Here is a 19384-nt window from a genome sequence, read left to right as displayed (position 1 = left end):
TATCAGCGGTCCAAGTTTTTCTATGCTTCTGGCAGAAGTGACGGCAACTAAAATTGGTGATTGTCATCAATAAATGAGACAAACACATTCCTAATGGTTCAAACAGTGGTCTAGTTAATGTTAAGAATACCAAGATAAGATCCCAGGTTGGAGTTGGTTTGGTTATTGGCGGTAAGGTTCTAATTACACCTTTGAGAAAACATACCATCACCATGTGGGTGAAGATAGTCTGGTTGTTAATTGAAGGGTGTCAGACACTGACTGCTGCCATCTGAACTTGCAGCAAGCTAAAGGAAAGGCCAGCAGACTTGAGGGTGAGGAGATAATCCAAGATAGCAGAAATCCCCACTTTCTCTGGGGACATGTAATGATGCTGAGCCCAAATGGAGAATCTCTTCCACTTTGCTATATAGCATTTTCTGGTGGATTCTTTCCTGCTATGGTGAGGATGACTTGTCTTCTGAACACCTCTGTTCTAGGTTTGATGTCCATCCAAATACCAGCTATGAAATGGAGAGTGGGGGGCATGTTGGACCTTGCCATGTCCTGGGTCAAGGACTCTGGAAAGAATTGGATGCTGACAGATGGACAGGTTGACAGGTGAAGAAAATGGGAGTCACGAGAATGTTTATTGCTGTATCCTGTGGTTCTTCTACAGGACTTGAGAAAAGAGTGCAATGAGTGGAAAGGTATCCATGAGATTAGCAGGGCAATGCCCCTAAAGCCCTGACCCACGGTCCCTCTGGAGCAGTACATTTTGCATTTCCTGATCGCTTGGGATGCAAAGAGGGCCTAATACAGGGCTTTCAACTAAATTGTGTAACATCTACTCATGGTCGGTCAATAAATGTCCAATGAGGCTGTCTGCTGAGAACTGTTTTTTCCCAGAAGTGAACTGCTGATAGGGTAGTCTCATGTTGAATGCCCCAGGTTCACAGACTTACTGCTTCTATGTAGAGATCTTGCCCCTTCCTGCTGCTTGATGTAGAACACTGTAGTCCTGTTATCCAGCATCACTAGAATATGATGGGATCATATAACTGGTAAAAAAGCTTTGCAAGCTTCCTGGACAGTTCTTGCTTCTACTAGGTTTATATATATTCTAGCCTCCTGAGAAGTCCATATGCTTTTGCTGTATCCAGATGGGCACCGTAAAAAGTAGGAATTCATCTGTGTTCAGCATTCTCTTTAGTGTGGGAGGGAGGAATGAAGGGGATTCTCTCTCTCTCTCACACGCACACACACACACTCGTCGTAGTGTGGGAGGGAGGAATGAAGGGGATTCTCTCTCTCACACACACACACACACACACACACTCGTTGTAGTGTGGGAGGGAGGAATGAAGGGGATTCACACACACACACACACACATATTCGTTGTTCATCTACCACTTTAGAGAACCCTTCAGTCTGGAGGGGATCATTACTACTGTGTCCATGCTGTGTTTTCTTGGCACACAATCTGTTTGAAGCTAAGTTTATAGACAACAGAGATGAAACCTTGCAAAAGATGTCACGTGGGTGCATGACACTATGCCCTGGTCTACACTACGAGTTTAGGTCAAATTTAGCACGTTAGATCGATTTAACCCTGCACCCGTCCACACAACGAAGCCATTGTTGTTGACTTAAAGGGCTCTTGAAATCGATTTCTGTACTCCTCTCCGACGAGGGGATTAGTGCTGAAATCGACCCTGGTGGGTCGAATTTGGGGTAGTGTGGATGCAATTTGACTGTATTGGCCTCCGGGAGCTATCCCAGAGTGCTCCATTGTGACCGCTCTGGACAGCACTCTCAACTCAGATGCACTGGCCAGGTAGACAGGAAAAGCCCCGCAAACTTTTGAATTTCATTTCCTGTTTGGCCAGTGTAGCGAGCTGATCAGTACAGATGACCATGCAGAGCTCATCAGCATAGGTGACCATGGAGTCCCAGAATCACAAAAGAGCTCCAGCATGGACCGACCGAGAGGTACTGCATCTGATCGCTGTATGGGGAGACGAATCCGTGCTATCCGAACTCTGTTCCAAAAGACAAAATGCCAGAATATTTGAAAAATCTCCAAGGGCATGAAGGACAGAGGTTATAACACAGACCTGCAGCAGTGCCGCATGAAGCCTACCAAAGAACCAGAGAGGCAAACGGCTGCTCCGGGTCAGAGCCCCAGACATGCCGCTTCTATGATGAGCTGCATGCCTTTCTAGGGGGTGCCCCTACAACCTACCCCAGCCCTGTGCTTCCCTCCTCTCCCACCCCTCCCGGGCTACCTTGGCAGTTATCACCCCATTTGTGTGACGAATTAATAAAGAATGCATGAATTTGAAACAACACTGACTTTATTGCCTCTGCAAGCAGAGATCAAAGGGGGCAGGGGAGGGTGGTTGGTTTACAGGGAAGTAGAGTGAACCAAGGGGGCAGGTTTTCATCAAGGAGAAACAAACAGAACTTTCACACCGTAGCCTGGCCAGTCATTAAACTGGTTTTCAAAGCTTCTCTTATGCACAGCGCGCCCTGCTGTGCTCTTCTAACTGCCCTGGTGTCTGGCTGCCTGTAATCAGTGGCCAGGTGATTTGCCTCAACCTCCCACCCTGCCATAAATGTCTCCCCCTTACTCTCACAGATATTGTGGAGCACACAGCAAGCAGTAATAACAATGGGAATATTGGTTTGGCTGAGGTCTAACCGAGTCAGTAAACTGCGCCAGCGAGCTTTTAAACATCCAAAGGCACATTCTACCACCATTATGCACTTGCTCAGCCTATAGTTGAACTGCTTCTTACTACTGTCCAGGCTTCATGAGCCATGGGAGCAAGGGCTAGGCTGGGGTAGGTGTGACCGCGCAGTGCTGCCGACTGGGAGAGCAGCCTCCAGCTGGCATGATATTCCAGGCAGGACTGAATCTCCATTAGATGAAACTTAAAGAAGAGAATGACCTGGAGTCATTCCCATTTTTGTCCAGGCGCCCCCGACCAACCTCACCGAGGCTGGCCAGGAGCACCCGTGTCTGCCCAGGCACCCCCGACCAACCTAACTGAGGTAGGCCAGGAGCACCCACAGGACAATGATGACAGCTAGCAGCCGTATTGCACCGTCTGCCATCCGCAAGGCAAGGCAAGGGGATGCTGCTGTGTAGCACTGCAGTACCGCATATGCCAGCAGCACCCAGGAGACATATGGTGACAGTGAGCTGAGCGGGCTCCATGCTTGCAGTGGTATATTGTCTGCACGGGTAACCCGGGAAAAAAGGCGAGAAACAATTTTTTGCTGTTGCTTTCACAGAGGGAGGGGGGGCCTGATGACATGTACCCAGAACCACTCGCAACAATGTTTTTGCCCCATCAGGCATTGGGAGCTCAACCCAGAATTCCAATGGGTGGTGGAGACTGCGGGAACTGTGGATAGCTACCACAGTGCAATGCTCTGAAAGTCGACGCTAGCCTCGGTACTGGGGACGTACACCACCAACTTTATGCGCTTAGTGGGGACACACACAATTGACTGTATCAAATCGATTTCTAAAACATCGACCTCTATTAAATCGACCTAATTTCATCGTGTAGACATGCCCTATGTGACCCAAGAGGATAAGGCAGAAACAAACTGATGTCTGTGGACTCTTTTTGGTTGATTAAATTGTTCATTGACTGGAATCTGTCTAAGGGAAGATAAGCTTTTTCCCTGATAGAGTCCAAAGTTGTTCTGATGAATTCTATAGTTTGTGTTGCAGACAAGATAGACTTTTCTAAATTCACACAAATCCCCAGTGATGCCGGAAGACTCAGCAGAGATTAAGTTGATGTCAGAACTTTCAACCAGAACTTGCCTATCAAGGATCAGTTGTCTGTGTAAGGAAAGACTATCGAGCTGTTGCAACAGACACATGCTGCTTCTACTGAGAATACCGTTGTAAACATTTGGGACTGCTTGTGATATTTCAACCTATATATATATATATATACCCAAGGAACAGGAAGGTTGCTGTTGAGTCTTTTATGCTGTGTCTACACTACTAGCTACAGGGTTCAGGTTCAGGCAGGTACATAGTCAGCTAAGCCATGTCTCCACTACCCATGCTACCATCCCAACACTACTCTTGCTAGTTCGATGTCAGACACATGGAATGCATGCATAAGACACTGTGGAATATACATAGGGACCAGCACTAGAAGAACCTACTGATCCCGCTGTTAAAGTAACATCACCAAAATATTCACAGGAGAAAGCAAAGCAATATTTTTCCCACATGACAATAGCAGCATTTTTTCCTTGCTCCCACAGTTCCTGACACAATCACAGGAATGCATGCAGGGGGGCATTTTATCCCTCATACCACAATTACCTTGAAAATATCAGTTGCTGGTTGCAGGACTAGCCAACTGCTGCAAATTGGATTCTTGACTCTGGTGGTAACACTCAGCCCACACAGGGCAAAGAGGCAGTAAGAAGGGGCCACTGTTCCTCCAAATAACAGCCAACCCCAAGGTAAATCTTGGATTAGAGCAAGTAACTGAGTTTTACATACTTATGTTCCCTTTTTTCATTTAATGTAACCTGCAATCTATACACGTAGCCAGTCTATGCAAACATGCATATCCTTTTACTCTTGTCTTCTCCCCACAACACATTCCATTTTATTTGCAACACCCTCATGCATATTTATTTCTCAGAAAGGTATACCTGTTGTTGATAATAAAGAACTTGTAAGCTGTAGATAAAAAAACACAAGAATGCAAAGCCAAGCTCCCACATATTAACTACATAGGCTTTTGAATCTGCCCTTAAATACTGACACATTTTTACTAATTTACTTACTTTTTGAGCACCTGATTTATTAAAACTTTTTGACCAACTCAGTGTGAATGTGCTAAAGCTTGATTGAAGCTGAATTGGCTGAGTGCAGATCTTCTAAAAATTTATAGTATTCTGAGTTCAGCTATCCTGAGTTCAATGATTTTTTTTTAACCTCAGTTTTCCACCATTTTGATGCCACACATTGTGACATGACCTCCTACATAAACAGATTTGGAGTCAAAATCTGGATTTTAAAAACTAGAAGAGAAGGAAGGAACTCAGGACTATAAAGCTCTGGGCTTACCTTTGAATTTTGGATCAGTCATTTTGGCTAAGTAATGGAAAGTTTCCAAAGCTTCTCTGCATTGTTTTTCAATGTTGTCCTTATGTTGTTCCAGTTTTTTGTTAATTAGATCATGCCAGATTGACACTCAAACTACAACAGTATAATCATGAGTAAGTAATCTGTCAAGTCCCTCTGAAACCTTCTTCAATAGTTTTTTTAAAAACATTTATTGTGTAAAGTATATGCAATACTCCTTCAATTGTTTTTTTTTAACTTTATCGTGTAAAGTATATGCTGTGTTATGACTAAAGGCCTCCTTGTGTACAGTGCAAATTTCATCATACTTGGGACAGCTGAACATAAATTCAAGACACAGGCCTCCTGAGAGTTCTCTTGAGTGTTATTGGGAAGCTGAAGCATTAAGCTCAGTGCTTTTTTCAAGGTTTATCTGTTTGGGGCTTCCCTAAGAGAAGTAGGTTGAGAGACTTGGAGTGATTGTTACAGGGGATTATTTATGGTCGGATTTTAATTAATTGTTATAGTGGTTTACTGTGCGGTTACATGGGCTAAAGTATTTTGTGTCTAGGATATGTATCCTCTTGTGCTTTCAGAATTGTTACAGGTATTTAGAGTTATGGTAGATGCCTTAGTATATTTAAATAAAGAAATTCCTATGAACAAGACTTCGTGAGATTTTCAGAAGTGCTTAGCACTGGCCTAACTCTGCCTTAAAGTATGGAAAGTCTGAATTAAAGTATGGAAAGTTAATCTGCAATGGTGTGCACTTTGAATTAAGTTTTATAAGGGCCTAATTCCTGCTGAAATTTAACTTCAAAGGTTGCTGAGTTGGGCCAATGGTAATAACTTTTGAAAATCCCTCCCTTCATTATGCTGAAATTGAGGTTGCACACACATCAGTGTATTGACTGTATATTACTGTACCATTCAGGAATGGTAAAACAAATAAATAGAAAAGCAGGACATTTTAAACTAAGGTTGCACTTGCAAAGTAAACCACAATCATTCTCAGATAACTACAACCTTTATTCTGCACCACAGAGACAACTAAAATCAGTCATGCTCAAAACTTGCAGAAATAGCATTCCATTACATTGAACAGCCACCAGTAAGTGCAAGTAAAGCGGGCGTAAGGTTGCATTATGAGTTGGGCCCTACTAAACTTACTTCAAAGTGCTCTCCATTGCAGATTCATTTTCCATACACATCCAAAATTCTAGGTGCATACATTCTGTTGCTATGCACATAGGGAAAACTACTTTCAAACTCAAAGCACTGTGCATTCTTAATTAAGAAATTACATAATTTATTTTCTTAAGGTATCTTAGCATTAAAGTTATTTGGAAAATACAAGGCTGCATACATTAGTACGTCCCATTACTGTAGTGTCTACACTGGAGACACTTGCTAGGAAGGTTGGTAAATAAACAGTATATCAGAAAATAACCTTGAAGATCTCATAGGGTGGTGTTTATCTATTGGAAAGGAAATGTACTGGGAATTACTAATGTTTCCTTGTTTTCAAAAACAGCATTATGGAAAGACAACACAATTGTAGTCTATAATGTTTTTGTCATAGTTGTCTATCAAGCAACAGAAAGCATGCAGAAAATGAGAGGAACTTGAATTAAGTGTTAAGCATTGATGTCAAAGATTCCTTTTGTATTACAAAAACAATCACTACAAAAATAATTTCCTCAGATGAGTATTTCTTAGACATTTGCCTTTTCAATATCCCTATTCTTTTAATTGTTGAGGACCAGAGTCGTTGAAAATGCCCAGTGGGACATCTACATTTCAAATAGATGATTGGCACCTTGCCAAATGTTACAGCATATTTCACACTGGAATATTGTAGAAATTTTATTTCTATGCATCTGTATCTTGTGTTAATATCACAGCAGTGAGTACTGACTTCGCATGTTTTGTTTTTTACTGTGTTTTTTAAATTGTTTTTTATTTGATTTGAGCACACATACATTGGGGCTGTTGAAAATAGCAGGCCACTCACAGTGACCCAGAATTATTTAGAGCTGCTTAAATGCTTTGACTTGACCAAGTATAAACTGATTATCTAATTTTGTAACTTGCTACTTTAAACTTTTTTGTTTAAAGCCTTTTTGTGGTATCTATGTATCTAGATTTTTAGGATCCAGAGCCCATTGAGGTCAGTGAACCCTGCATCAGGCCCTTAATCTATGTCTGTTGCCCAACTGTACACGAGAGAACACTTACCTACCTTACACTGGTGTTGTGAAGCTAAACCCATAAATATTTGTGAGGCATTCTGATACTATGGTAATGAGGGCCATAAGGAGCAGATAGAAAGACTTCCTAAGTATTACCATTCCTTTTTATTATTTTTACTCTGCTAAACAATGCAGACAAAAATGTTTTAGTAAAAAAATAAATGAGGATGACAAAACATTGTCTCTCTCACCAACAGAAGTTGGTCCAATAAAAGATATTACCTTACCTATCTTATCTAATATTCTGGGACCAACAGCTATGACACCACAGCATAAAACACTCAAATAACATTTTGAACAAAAATAGTCCGTTTCCTACTGTGACCAGAGTCCCAGGGGAGCCAACTGATGTCACTCAGTTAGGGTGAACTGCAAAGAATGGGGCAGACAATTCCCCAAAGCTGGTGGATATTCCAATACTTAGATTTACCAAACCAGCACAAAACAGCTTCTATAATACCTCACTGGTTACCCAAAAGCCAACAACACAGTTCCCTTAAAGTAAGCCAGCCTTAGGCCTCCCCCCAGACACCCAAGTCAAATATTATGAGGATTACTGAAAATCTTATTCATCATATAAGAAAGTTCTACCAATCCCAAAGAATCGGACACATTACCTCCCAGGTTAATGAATATTCCAGATCTTACCCAAATACATGCTTATGCCAATTCATATTAATTAAACTAAATTTATTAAAAAAGAGAAGAGAGAGAGAGAGTGTGTATTGGATAAAAGATCAGTCTACATACAGACATAAGTACAGTTTTTGAGATTAGATTAATAGTAGAGACGCTGCACTTTGTAGTTGCAAAGAGTTCTTTTAGAAATAGTCCATAGGTTATAGTCCAAAGTTCATATTCTGGGAGATCCAGTCAAGAGTGGAGATCTCAGCTTTATAACTTAAGCTTCCCATGCATGAAGCATCAAGCAGATCTGAGATAAAAAAGATCAGGACCCAAGGGTCTTTTATACAGCTCCAGGCCTTCTTTGACAAATCAGAGTCCTTAGGCGAACAATAGGCAATTACGGGGATTTTGAAGTAGACGTATTTCCTAAGCATCACCAGTAATTAGCTACACAAATTATCATAAGGCAGTTTATCCATTAGGCAGTCTATCACAAACTTTAAAGAGACATATAGACAATGACATTATTTCACCTAAGATTCATCTACATGTTAATATTCCCTTTTGATCTTTGAATCAATAGCTATAGTGACAGACAGGAACTGTCTGTTTACATGGCTAACATTTAACAAGATATGAATACACACATACAATTAGTATCCCCTTTAATTTCTAACAACATAGGTTTGCATTTCAAAGTTCTAGCCTATCTACCATGGAATGGCCCTAATTACCATTCACATACTTTTCTAACATGTCTCTAAAGATTGAATCTGGATCATTTATCCTGCAGAATGCTTAGCCTTTTCAGGGCACATGTCACATTTGTATAAGATTTGTTGCAATTATATAACAGTAGCAACAATTATTTGCATGGTCATATTTTAATTAGATAATGTCACACCTACTGTGTTCACATTACAATAAAGCCATCACAGTTGGCACTAAAGTCTACTTTTCTGGTAGTTAAAGCAAAGAGAATAAGGACAAAGTAATGGAGCTTGAACTACACTATCACCCTGACAGTGGTGCCTCCAGAACAGAACGGAGGCTCATTGATGGGACAATGTGGAAAAGCCTACACTGTTATTTCTTTAGTAGAAAAAAGTACAGAAAAGATAAGTCATACCTTTCATGAGCATTCAACTAACTCAAAACAATTAAAAAATTAATGCAAGAAAAAAATTAGAAAGCACCTCAGATAAGAACAAATTTAAATACTACTACTACTCAGCACTTGTACAGTATTTTGCAACTTCAGAGTACTGTACAGACACACAGTCTTACAACACAGCTGTGATGTAGGTAAACAGGAATTATGCCCATTTTGTATATGGAGAAACAGAGATAGAAAGGAGAAGTAACCCAAGGCTGTGCAATGAGATAGGCAGGATTAGAACTCAGGTTCTATAGACCATATTGCCACTTTAAAAAACAAAAAATACAGCTATTTACCTACTATGAAAGATGGGACTTTGTTTTACACACTAACTAGTGGTTTGAGCATTGTCTACTAAACCCAGGGAGGGCTGTGAGTTCAATCCTTGAGGGGGCCATTTAGGGATCTGAGGCAAAAATCTGTCTGGGGATTGGGCCTGCTTTGAGCAGGGGGTTGGACTAGATAACCTCCTGAGGTCCCTTCCAATCCTGATATTCTATGATTCTATGAAGTATGGAGTTTGTTGTTTAAAAATAATCGGTAAGAAAATCAACTCTGAGAAATATTACAAAGTTGGATGAAAATATTTTTACCTCAAAAAGCAAACTAGAAAAGTACATGAGACTTTTTTCTAAGCAGGAGAGAAAACTGAATGATTAAATAAAATGTAAAGAAATTTTAGTATAACATCATTGTTGCTTTTGCAATTATTTTTTATAGAAATAATTGTAATTAATGCTATCTGGAAGTGTCTTCTGCATGTCACACAAAACATGACTATAAATAGGAGTGCTCTCCAGTAATATTACTGACCCTCTTTTTTTTACTCATTGACTGATCACATTCTTTTTTTAGTTACTGACCCATAGCAAGATCCAGACAAGGAGACAGGTGAACACCACAACTGTTCCAACTGACCTCACTTTCCTAAATGTATTGTTCCTGAATGTGAATGTCATTAAAGTAGCTGGCATAGGCCAGTCAAATTTTTCAGTTAGAGCCTGATCATGTAAAATGTTATTCACGTGAGTAGTTTTTAGTGAGTAGTCCTGACTACTAGTGAGTAGTTTCACTGACTTCAATGAAACTACTCATTTGAGTAACAGTTTCTAAGAGTGGGCTCTTAGGGCTGATCCAAAGTCCACTGAAGTAAAAGGGAATCAGGTCCTTAGGAAGCACTGTCCTGTGGGAGTCCTAGTTTGGGCAAATCTTGTAACCTGTTGGTCTGGTAGCAAAACAGTGATGTAAGGCACTTAATCTTCAGTGGGTATGAGTCACTCTTCAGTGCCCCTTGGTAACTGGTTTTACAATGTAAGCACATTACAGCATTAGAATAGATACTAGAATAGTGAGTATTCCGGGCACATAAGTCATGTAAATTTATTTTGGAGGGAAAATGGGGCTAAATTGATACATTGCAAACCAAAATCTGTAACATCTCTGTGAACCTATCTCTATGGATACATTTGAGAATGGGGAAATATATACTTTCTTACCTCAGAACATTTTAGGAACAGGAAATGGCATCTGGTCTAATATTCTCTGTTCCTTTTTCTTTTATTCTGACCTTTTTACTTTATCATCAGTCCCCTCATTATCATGTGAATCTTAGCATTTGGATCTGTCTGCACAGCAAAGTTTTCCATGTTGAGGCCCCGTATTTTTAATATGAAAGGGTGTGATCCATTTTACAACATATTTGGGGCATGCCAAACTGTTATTGCCTTTACTTGTATAGACAAGGAAGCAAATCCAAAAGGGGCAGTTGAAGGATTCCCCCATGGTGGTGAATCTCTGGGTGATATAAAGACAGTCTAGCCAGCTCTAAACAATCTGCTCCCGCCCCACCAAACAGCCAGAGCATTCTGTGTTCCAGTGATACAAGGCCTTTGCTCCTGGGACAAGTTAGATTACTTCTGAGGTTAACTTCTGCCAGGGGCTGAACCAATCCCAAACCTCCCATTGGATTGAGAAAACGCTCATGTCCCTTTCCCTCCTAATGTATGCCCTGAGAGTAACTGAGGATCTGGTGCTATAACATGATTACAATAGTTCAATACCATTCCCACACACAAAAAAACTCTGCTATAATATGTTAGGGCCCTGACAGTAAATTTTGCTGTGTTGACACAGGCCCTTCTTGTTCAGCAGTTCTGTTTGAGACTACTTACAACAAGTTTTCTAATGTACTTGATGTTCCCAAGATGCTGAACTCTTTACTAGTGGTAGAATATATTACTATATATTACATAACACTATTGTATGTATTGACTTGTTTTTATAATTTTGAAAGGCTACGTAAAAGCTACCTCAAAGTCACCCACCTTTTTTCCAATGAGATGTCATTAATGAAATATTAGTTAAAGAAAACTGCTAGGGCTTCCCATTACAATTCGGTAGACTCTCCTTTTGGCAGAAGCAAAAACAGGAAAGATTTAATCACACAAGTTATGAAGCCAGAAGACTGACTTGCAAATGCTTAAAAGAAAAACATTTCTATTTATAATAACGAGCATATTTTCCTCTCAATTCTTGTTTATTCTGAGTTAAAAATGTTTTTAAAATACATTTTTCCAATATGTTACAAGATACCAGACAAGATTCACAGAATGGGCTTGTGTTTATGTTTTGTTAATAATGTTCATGTTCCAAACCAACAAGAGTCTGATTCCATTCCAAGGGGAAACGTGATGTTCAACAGCAGTTTAATGAATTGTTTTGACAGAGTGAAATACACCATGTCCACTCTTAGTAATGAGACATTTGGCAAAAAGTATCACATCACAAGAACAATAGCAGCAGATTGTCATGACAGTCCACAAAATTCTTTAACCTCTATGCAATATCCCTTTAAACAATGGAGGGGAAGCTAGGATTACATTTCTTCCTTGGCTAACTGATTTTTTCCCTAATATTTTAGGTTTATAAAGTGTAGAGGGATTTCACTACTTTTGGGGAAGAATTAATTTAAGTAGTATTTTTGAAGTTGCTGATAATTTTTTACATCCTGTTAATAGTAACACGTAACCGCTTAGCTCTTTTTTTTTTTACATAGATTTAGATGTACAGAAACACTTTCTGGACTAAACAACTAATTTTTAAAATATATTAGAAGATCACAAAACCACCATTTAGTGGTATCTGTGAAAGCAATGTTATATCTGTGTAACACGATCCAAATTTTTATGGCAGAGTCAGGAAATATGGTTGGGTGCCTTTCTTTTTTATACTTTGATATAATTAGTGCTTGCTATCTGGCATTTATAAAGTGTGTGCCACATCGTATGTACAGTATGTGGTGTTTGACTCTAACACAAGATAGCAAAGCAGCAGTGAAAAGGAAAATGGCAAACTTGTATTCATAAGTAACCATTTAGTTTGATGTTACTTGATGCTCAATGCTAAAATAAATGAGAATAGGTTACAATAGGTGAAGAAATGAATGTATTATCTAACATGGATACATTGGATACAACAGTGAAGGCTATGTAAGAGGCTATAGTGGGATTTTATTTAAATTGTACATGCAACAACTTTGATGATCTCTCTCCACACTCCACAATACCAATCAAATCGTTCTACTGCTGCTTCTTTTGAGAGGGGATGGGAAACAACTGGAAAATTAACATCAGGAAACAGAAGCACAAGAGCAGCCCCGTAAAATTATCTTCAGTTTCATGTGATATAGAGTACTGGTTTTGAAAAAAACAAACAAACAAACAGAAAAATTGGGATTATTGCAAAGATACTATTTAAAGCCACAAATGTTGCCAAATTGACCTTCAAATATTTATGCTTAGACATCAGACCAATTACAGTTCTCTCCTCAAAAAAGATTGCTTCCATAATAATACAACAATGTAAGCTATTACAAAAATAATGTAGCTCTCCTGGACTAAGAGGGGGAAAAAACATGGACTGCCACTCAGTAATTGAAAACTAATTTTATCTTTTACCAACTTAAATAAAAACATGCACTTTCAGATTTACAGATTTCTCTCTAAACCAGATTCTAAATCAGTAACAAAAATACACATCCAAGAGTCAAAGGCCTGGAACATTAAGCTGCTTTGGCATTCAGTACAATTTCACAAATGTTAAACACTGTATTTAACATTACACTAGGTCCTTCACAACATGTATACCATTTCTCATAAAATAGCATTTTACACGTCTGGATATTTCTTCAAAATGCCCCTGTTGTCTGATGGAAAAGGTTATGTATGATATCAAGAGAGAAGAGGTCAAAAGAAGACATGATATATTAACAGCCATGTAAGTAAAATACATTGGAATGTCTTAAGTAACTCAAAGGAGTAGTTTCAGAGAACAGCTTCAAATCCCTGGGTCTTCCCCGCACACGCATTTGGATAGGAGAGAAAACATTATTAACACAATAGTTGTGGACTTTCCAATCTATTGCTTCTTATACATTTAAAGTAATGTTGAATCACCTGCTTGAAGATTTTAAACTATTATTTAATTTGTTTTGGAGCATTACAAATATTTGGTATACATGTACATAAGCTTTTAGTATTGACTTTATTAGTTTGTTTTATATGTTACATGAATATATTAAAAATTGATGCAACACATTTTTTTAAAAGGCAGGGTCTTGTGAGGAGGCTTTACTGAATTTAGTTAGTAAGTGGAAACATCACTTGGATAGTGGCCTCAATGGGAGATTTGCATCTGAAAGTACTGAAGGTTTCCCCATACTACAGATGTACCACATTGATACAATGGGTCAGTTTTCAGCAGTTTCCATGGCAACAGCTATGAGCAATGCACACATAATTCTACATACAGCAGAGAATTGTGAATGTGCCCAATATGTGACCAGGGAATCCTTTTTCTTATTTGCCATTTCTCCTCTTCTCTTTACACTTTTCATACAATCCCTCTAGACATCCTGTTTCCTGATAGGTTTTTAATGATGCAACAAGGATTACTGTTATCTTTAACAACGTTATTATCCATTAACTATAGATTTGAGAATGAGCCAGTGGATTAACAGTGATGTGGTTTGAGCCAAGTTCAGGTATAACTTGTATCTTGATTTTAATAAGGCTTTTCACATAGTCCCACATAACATTCCCATAAGCAAACTAGGGAAATGTGGGCTAGATGAAATAACTATAAGGTGGGTGAAAAACTGGTTCAGAGACCCTACTCAGAGTAGTTATCAATAATTTTCAGTTAAACTGAGAGAACCTCACAAAGGTCTGTTCTAGGAAAATATTCAATATTTTCATTAATGACTTGGATAATGGAGTGGAGAGCATGCTTATAAAATCTGCAGATGACACCAAATTGGGCAGGATTGTAAACACTTTGGAGGACAGGATTAGAATTCAGAGCAACCCTTGACAATTGGAGAATTGGGCTGAAATCAACATGATGAAATTCAATAAAGACAAGTGCAAAGTACTACACTTAGGAAGAAAAAAATCAAATGTTTAACTACAAAATGATGAATAACTGGCTAGATTAAAAGGATCTGAAGGTTTTAGTGGATCACAAATTGAATGAGAGTCAACAAAATGGTGCACTTGGAAAGAAAAAAAAAGACTAATATCATTCCAGGGTGTATTAACAGGTGTGTTGTATGTAAGACCTGGGAGGCAATTGTCCTGCTCTACTTGTTACTGGTGAGGCCTCAGATGGAGTACTTTGTCCATTTCTGGGGGCTACACTTCAGGAAAGAAGTGGACAAATTAGAGAGAGTCCAGAGGAGAGCAACAAAAATGATAAAAGGTTTAGAAAACCTGACCTTTGAGGAAAGGTTAAAAAAACTGGACATGTTTCCTCCTGAGAAAAGATGGTGCTGGGGACTGACAACAGTCTTCAAATATGTTAAGGGTTGCTACAAAGAGGACAATGATCAATTTTTCTCCATGTCCACTGAAGGTAGGACAAGTGGTAATCGACTTAATCTGCAGCAAGGGAGATTTAGGTTAGATATTGGAAAAAACTTTCTAACTAAACTGGAATAGGCTTCCACGGGAGATTCTGGAATTTTTGTCACTTGAGGTTTTTAAGAACAGGTTAGACAAACACCTTTTAGGGAGGGTCTAAATATACTTGGGCCCACGTCACCATAGGGGGCTGAACTAGATGACCTCTCAAGGTGCATTCCAGCCCTACATTTCTATGATCCTATGATAACTCAAGTCTCTTACTTTCTGAGATGAGACAGTAACATTATCTGTCTACAAAAGGGGGTTAGTAGATAGCTGTTCACAATATAAATAATCCAGCAATATTAATTATATGTTTATTATTATTTATTTGTATAAGCATAGCACCTAGAGATCCCAGTCATAGACAAGGACTCTATGGTGCTAGGTGCTGTACAAAAAGATGGTCCCTGCCTCCAAAGAGCTTACAATTTAAGTATAAGACAAGAGATGGATACAGGAAGACAGATGGGGGAGTACAAGGAATGAATCAATGAGACAATACTGGTCAGCATAATAGGTAATTCTGGTATCAGCGTACCAGCACCCTAACTGTCTCACAAGTCCTTAAGACCAGAAGGTAGTTTGCTTCAGGGTTTGTTTGCTCCAGGGTTATTTAGTATTTTATGGATCCCTAATTTTTTTCCTTCCCTGAATGATGAAATAAAAACACTGAGAACCTTAGAGAAATGTGCAACACTGCAGAAAACACTGGGGGTAAAAACTTGCACTGTCATCAATGGGAGATTTGCCATTGATTTCAATGGGATCAGGATTTCACCTGTTGCCTCCTTTTTCTCCATAAACAGACTTTCCATTCTGACACTGATCATAGGTAAATGCTTGAAAAATATACCAGACACCCACAACCCTGAGAACTAAACTCACTAACCAAAGTATAAAATGATGGCCCCTAACAGCTACCTTCCATCTACAAGTAGGTGGGTGGATTTTCAAGCCCTGATCACGACTGTTACTAATGCCAACAGTTCCATACACATTCAGATGGTTGGCAGAAGCACTAAGTTGGCAGCCAGTAGGCAGTAATTCTGCAGACCTACAAAAGAAATAAGAAAAATAATTTAAACATACATGGTTTCTGAAATTGCAACTACAAATACCTGATTGGGATCCCAGCTGCATTTAATAGGGTAGACTCAATGTTTCCCCTTTAGCGGTCACAAAAAACATGAAACTCTCTCCAAATTCGCATTATGACAACTACTGACTTGTGCGTTTAGAAAGAGTATAAAAGATTTTTCTTTTAAAATACCAAAATCTTTGCCAATAATTACTCTTACCAATCTTATCAAATGTTATTCTGAGTATTTAATTGCATTTCTTCAATACTCACAGAGAGAATTCATCTACTGTATTAGAAACTAATAACTACTTCACAGCAGGGCATGTGTTTTTTCATCCATCTTTTATGAAATAGTTGTATCTATTACATACTGTGTGAAAGGTTGATTTATCTGCTAATTAATAGGTTTTAAAATTAGAATAGCATATTGCTGAGGGGAGGATGTTGAAGAGCTCTAGTCAGGGGCGGCTCTAGCTATTTCGCCGCCCCAAGCACGGCAGCATGCCGCGGGGGGCGCTGTGCCGGTCGCCGGTCCCGTGGCTCCGGTGGACCTCCCGCAGGCGTGCCTGCGGATGCTCTACTGAAGTCATGTGACCAGTGGACCCTCCGCAGGCACATCTGCGGGAGGTCCACCAGAGCCGCCTGCCGCCCTCCCGGCGACCGGTAAAGCGCCCCCCCACGGCATGCCGCCCCAAGCACGCGCTTGGCGTGCTGGGGTCTGGAGCTGCCCCTGGCTCTAGTTAATGTTTAGCAGTAGCTACTTTAACACCTTCCTACTTCAGTTGCAACCTCAAAATACTATGTTTTAATTCAAATATAGTGGGGAAATGCATACTTAATGCTTACAAATGTGTACTTTTTAATTATGTTCCTGGTACTTTAAAAATAATTTTATCAGTGTCAGGGTAGTTGTTTGCAGACACATTTGTAATGTTAATGAATGAATATTACTATTCCTCTGTTGCCTCATAAATTTAAGCTGTTACCTAGATATAAGTACTTGTCTCCCTGTTTTAAAAATGTTTTCAGCATAAGATCCTGATCTAGCAAAGAGATCCACAGAGTGGAATTTCTTAACTTTTGAGTGCTTGCTTTTGCAATCTTAGTAATGTTCTTTTACTGTAGATTTTCTGTGTGTAGTTATAATAATATAATTATAGTATCGACACTCACTGAATGATTCCAGAATTGAAATTATTAGCTTCCATTATGGGGCTATTTTTGACACTCTCCCCTCTGACTCTCTGAAAAAGCTAACTTTCCATAATATTTCTTATGTAGTTTCTTCCCTGGTAGAATTTTTTTTTTAATTTCAGGTTAATTGGATAAACCATTTTGGGATTATGAGGTTTCATAAAGGGATGTGTTTTCACTTTTTGAACATTTTTCTACCTTTTTTGTTTAACTCAACACAAAATTGATTTAGCTTAACAAAGTTAACCTTGTTTTTCACACTAATCCTCAATGGTGCACAGAGGACAAATCGGAGTGTAAAAGCTTATAGTTATAAGAAACAATCTGTGTAGGGATTATAACTTGAGCTGGTCAAAATTTGGACTTTGTGGTTTATGGGAAATTCTAATATTTCAAAACTTCCTCTTTCCAGAATTGGAATGGAGAGTAAAAATTTTGAAGTTCCCCACAAAAAAAGTTTGAAAATCTTTGTTTTGGAAATTTGGAACATTTCCAGCAAGCTCTACTTATAACTTCTCTGAGAAAGTTGGAAAGTGTTGCGAACTTTGTTGTACCTAATCTATGCTTTCATTTAAAAAAAAAAGTGTGCCACAGAGGCCAAGGAATGAGACAGTGCTGCAGCCCATTCAGAACAAGGGAAGCTGAAGGGCACACAGGCCCATTATGGTGATCAGGGCTGTTCTTACCCATATGCAAAGTATGCAGCTGCATAGGGCACCAGGGAATTTGGGGCACCACATTTTCTGGTGCCCTGCGCAGCTGCATAATGCTCCAGCCCCTGCTCCACCTCTTCCCCATGGCCCCCACCCCTGCTCCGCCCCAGCCCTTCGCCTCTTCCCCTCACCCCTACTCCGCCCCAGCCCCTAGGGCACCAAAATGGCTAGGGACGGCCCTGGGTGGGACCCAACCACAGCAGCCCAGCAAGTGTTCAGCTCCAGCTCAGGGAACTCTACCAAGGCAGAGACACATACTGGGAAAAGGTGGGAGGCAGTTTGTTGACCAGTCATTGGTATTTTTACTGCAATGACAGTTAGACATGGATTGCCCTCCTTTAGGAACGCTGGCCCAGATCCTTTGGCCAGGGCCGGCTCCAGGCACCAGCTTATCAAGCAGGTGCTTGAGGCGGCAACTCCAGAGCGGGGCGGCACTTTCAAGTATTCGGCGGCAATTCGGCGGAGGGTCCCTCACTCCCGTTCGGAGCGAAGGACCTCCTGCTGAATTGCCGCAGACCGCGATCGCAGCTTTTTTTTTTTTTTTGGCTGCTTGGGGCGGCAAAAACCCTGGAGCCGGCCCTGCCTTTGGCTCCTAACTTCCATTAAAATCAATGGAAATAGAAAGCCTAAATACCTTTGAAGCTCTAGGCTTCTCTTCCCTACATTCCTTTGTGGGCCTGACCCTTTAAATTTTGCAGAGCCAAGCAGCTGCAATCTTAATGTGGCTATTTTGCAAAAGGTTGCACTACCTCTCACTATTTCTGCTCATATGTATTTTCACCCTGAGTTATGTTTTCCCCCGTCTTCTCGAGTACAATGTAAGTAAAATCCATTTATTTGTTTCTGAATATTGTGACATCATAGCAGAATTTTCGGAAGCCTTCTCAATCCATTGCTAACTTCCCACACTCAGCAGCTGACCTCCTAGTGATCTGTCACAAACCATGTATCCCTCTCTGTGCTGGTCATTCCCTTCTATGATAATCCACCACCATTCCTTCCATGATAACTTCTGAGTTTATTCCCATGTACACCTGAAGTGATCATATTCTCAAGTAAGGAAGAGGAATTTAAGACAGAAAAGGGCTTTATTGAATCAGACTTAAAAATTTTAAAAGTATATGCTGTATATTAGCTAAACAAAATCCAGAATAGATTAATTGGATTTATCACTTTGCAGTGGATAAATCACAAAACTAATTTTACTAAAATTCAGTAGTAATATTCATCTCCAACATACTGCTCTTCATCCATATATCTCAAAGCAGTTACAAGGGAAGGTAAATTTCTGATTCCTGTTTT

General features: G+C 39.7%; 1 protein-coding gene across 1 annotated transcript in view; it reads right to left on the bottom strand.

Annotated features, from left to right (window-relative positions):
- Positions 1-18850, bottom strand: part of HIPK3 (homeodomain interacting protein kinase 3) — a 162009-nt gene extending 143159 nt beyond the window's left edge. Inside the window, exons 1-3 of the mRNA XM_045014289.1 lie at positions 18832-18850; positions 16089-16148; positions 11456-11537 (exon numbers count right to left, since the gene is read on the bottom strand). Coding sequence (XP_044870224.1) covers positions 11456-11477 — 22 coding nt within the window. The 5' untranslated portion in view covers positions 11478-11537; positions 16089-16148; positions 18832-18850. The remainder of the gene's footprint in view (positions 1-11455; positions 11538-16088; positions 16149-18831) is intronic.
- Between the last annotated feature and the right edge of the window lie 534 nt (positions 18851-19384).

This window comes from Mauremys mutica, chromosome 4, assembly GCF_020497125.1.
Source record: "Mauremys mutica isolate MM-2020 ecotype Southern chromosome 4, ASM2049712v1, whole genome shotgun sequence".
NCBI lineage: Eukaryota > Metazoa > Chordata > Testudines > Geoemydidae > Mauremys > Mauremys mutica.
The sequence above is the reverse complement of the archived record's forward strand: the minus strand, read 5'-3'. Positions and strand labels throughout refer to the sequence as shown.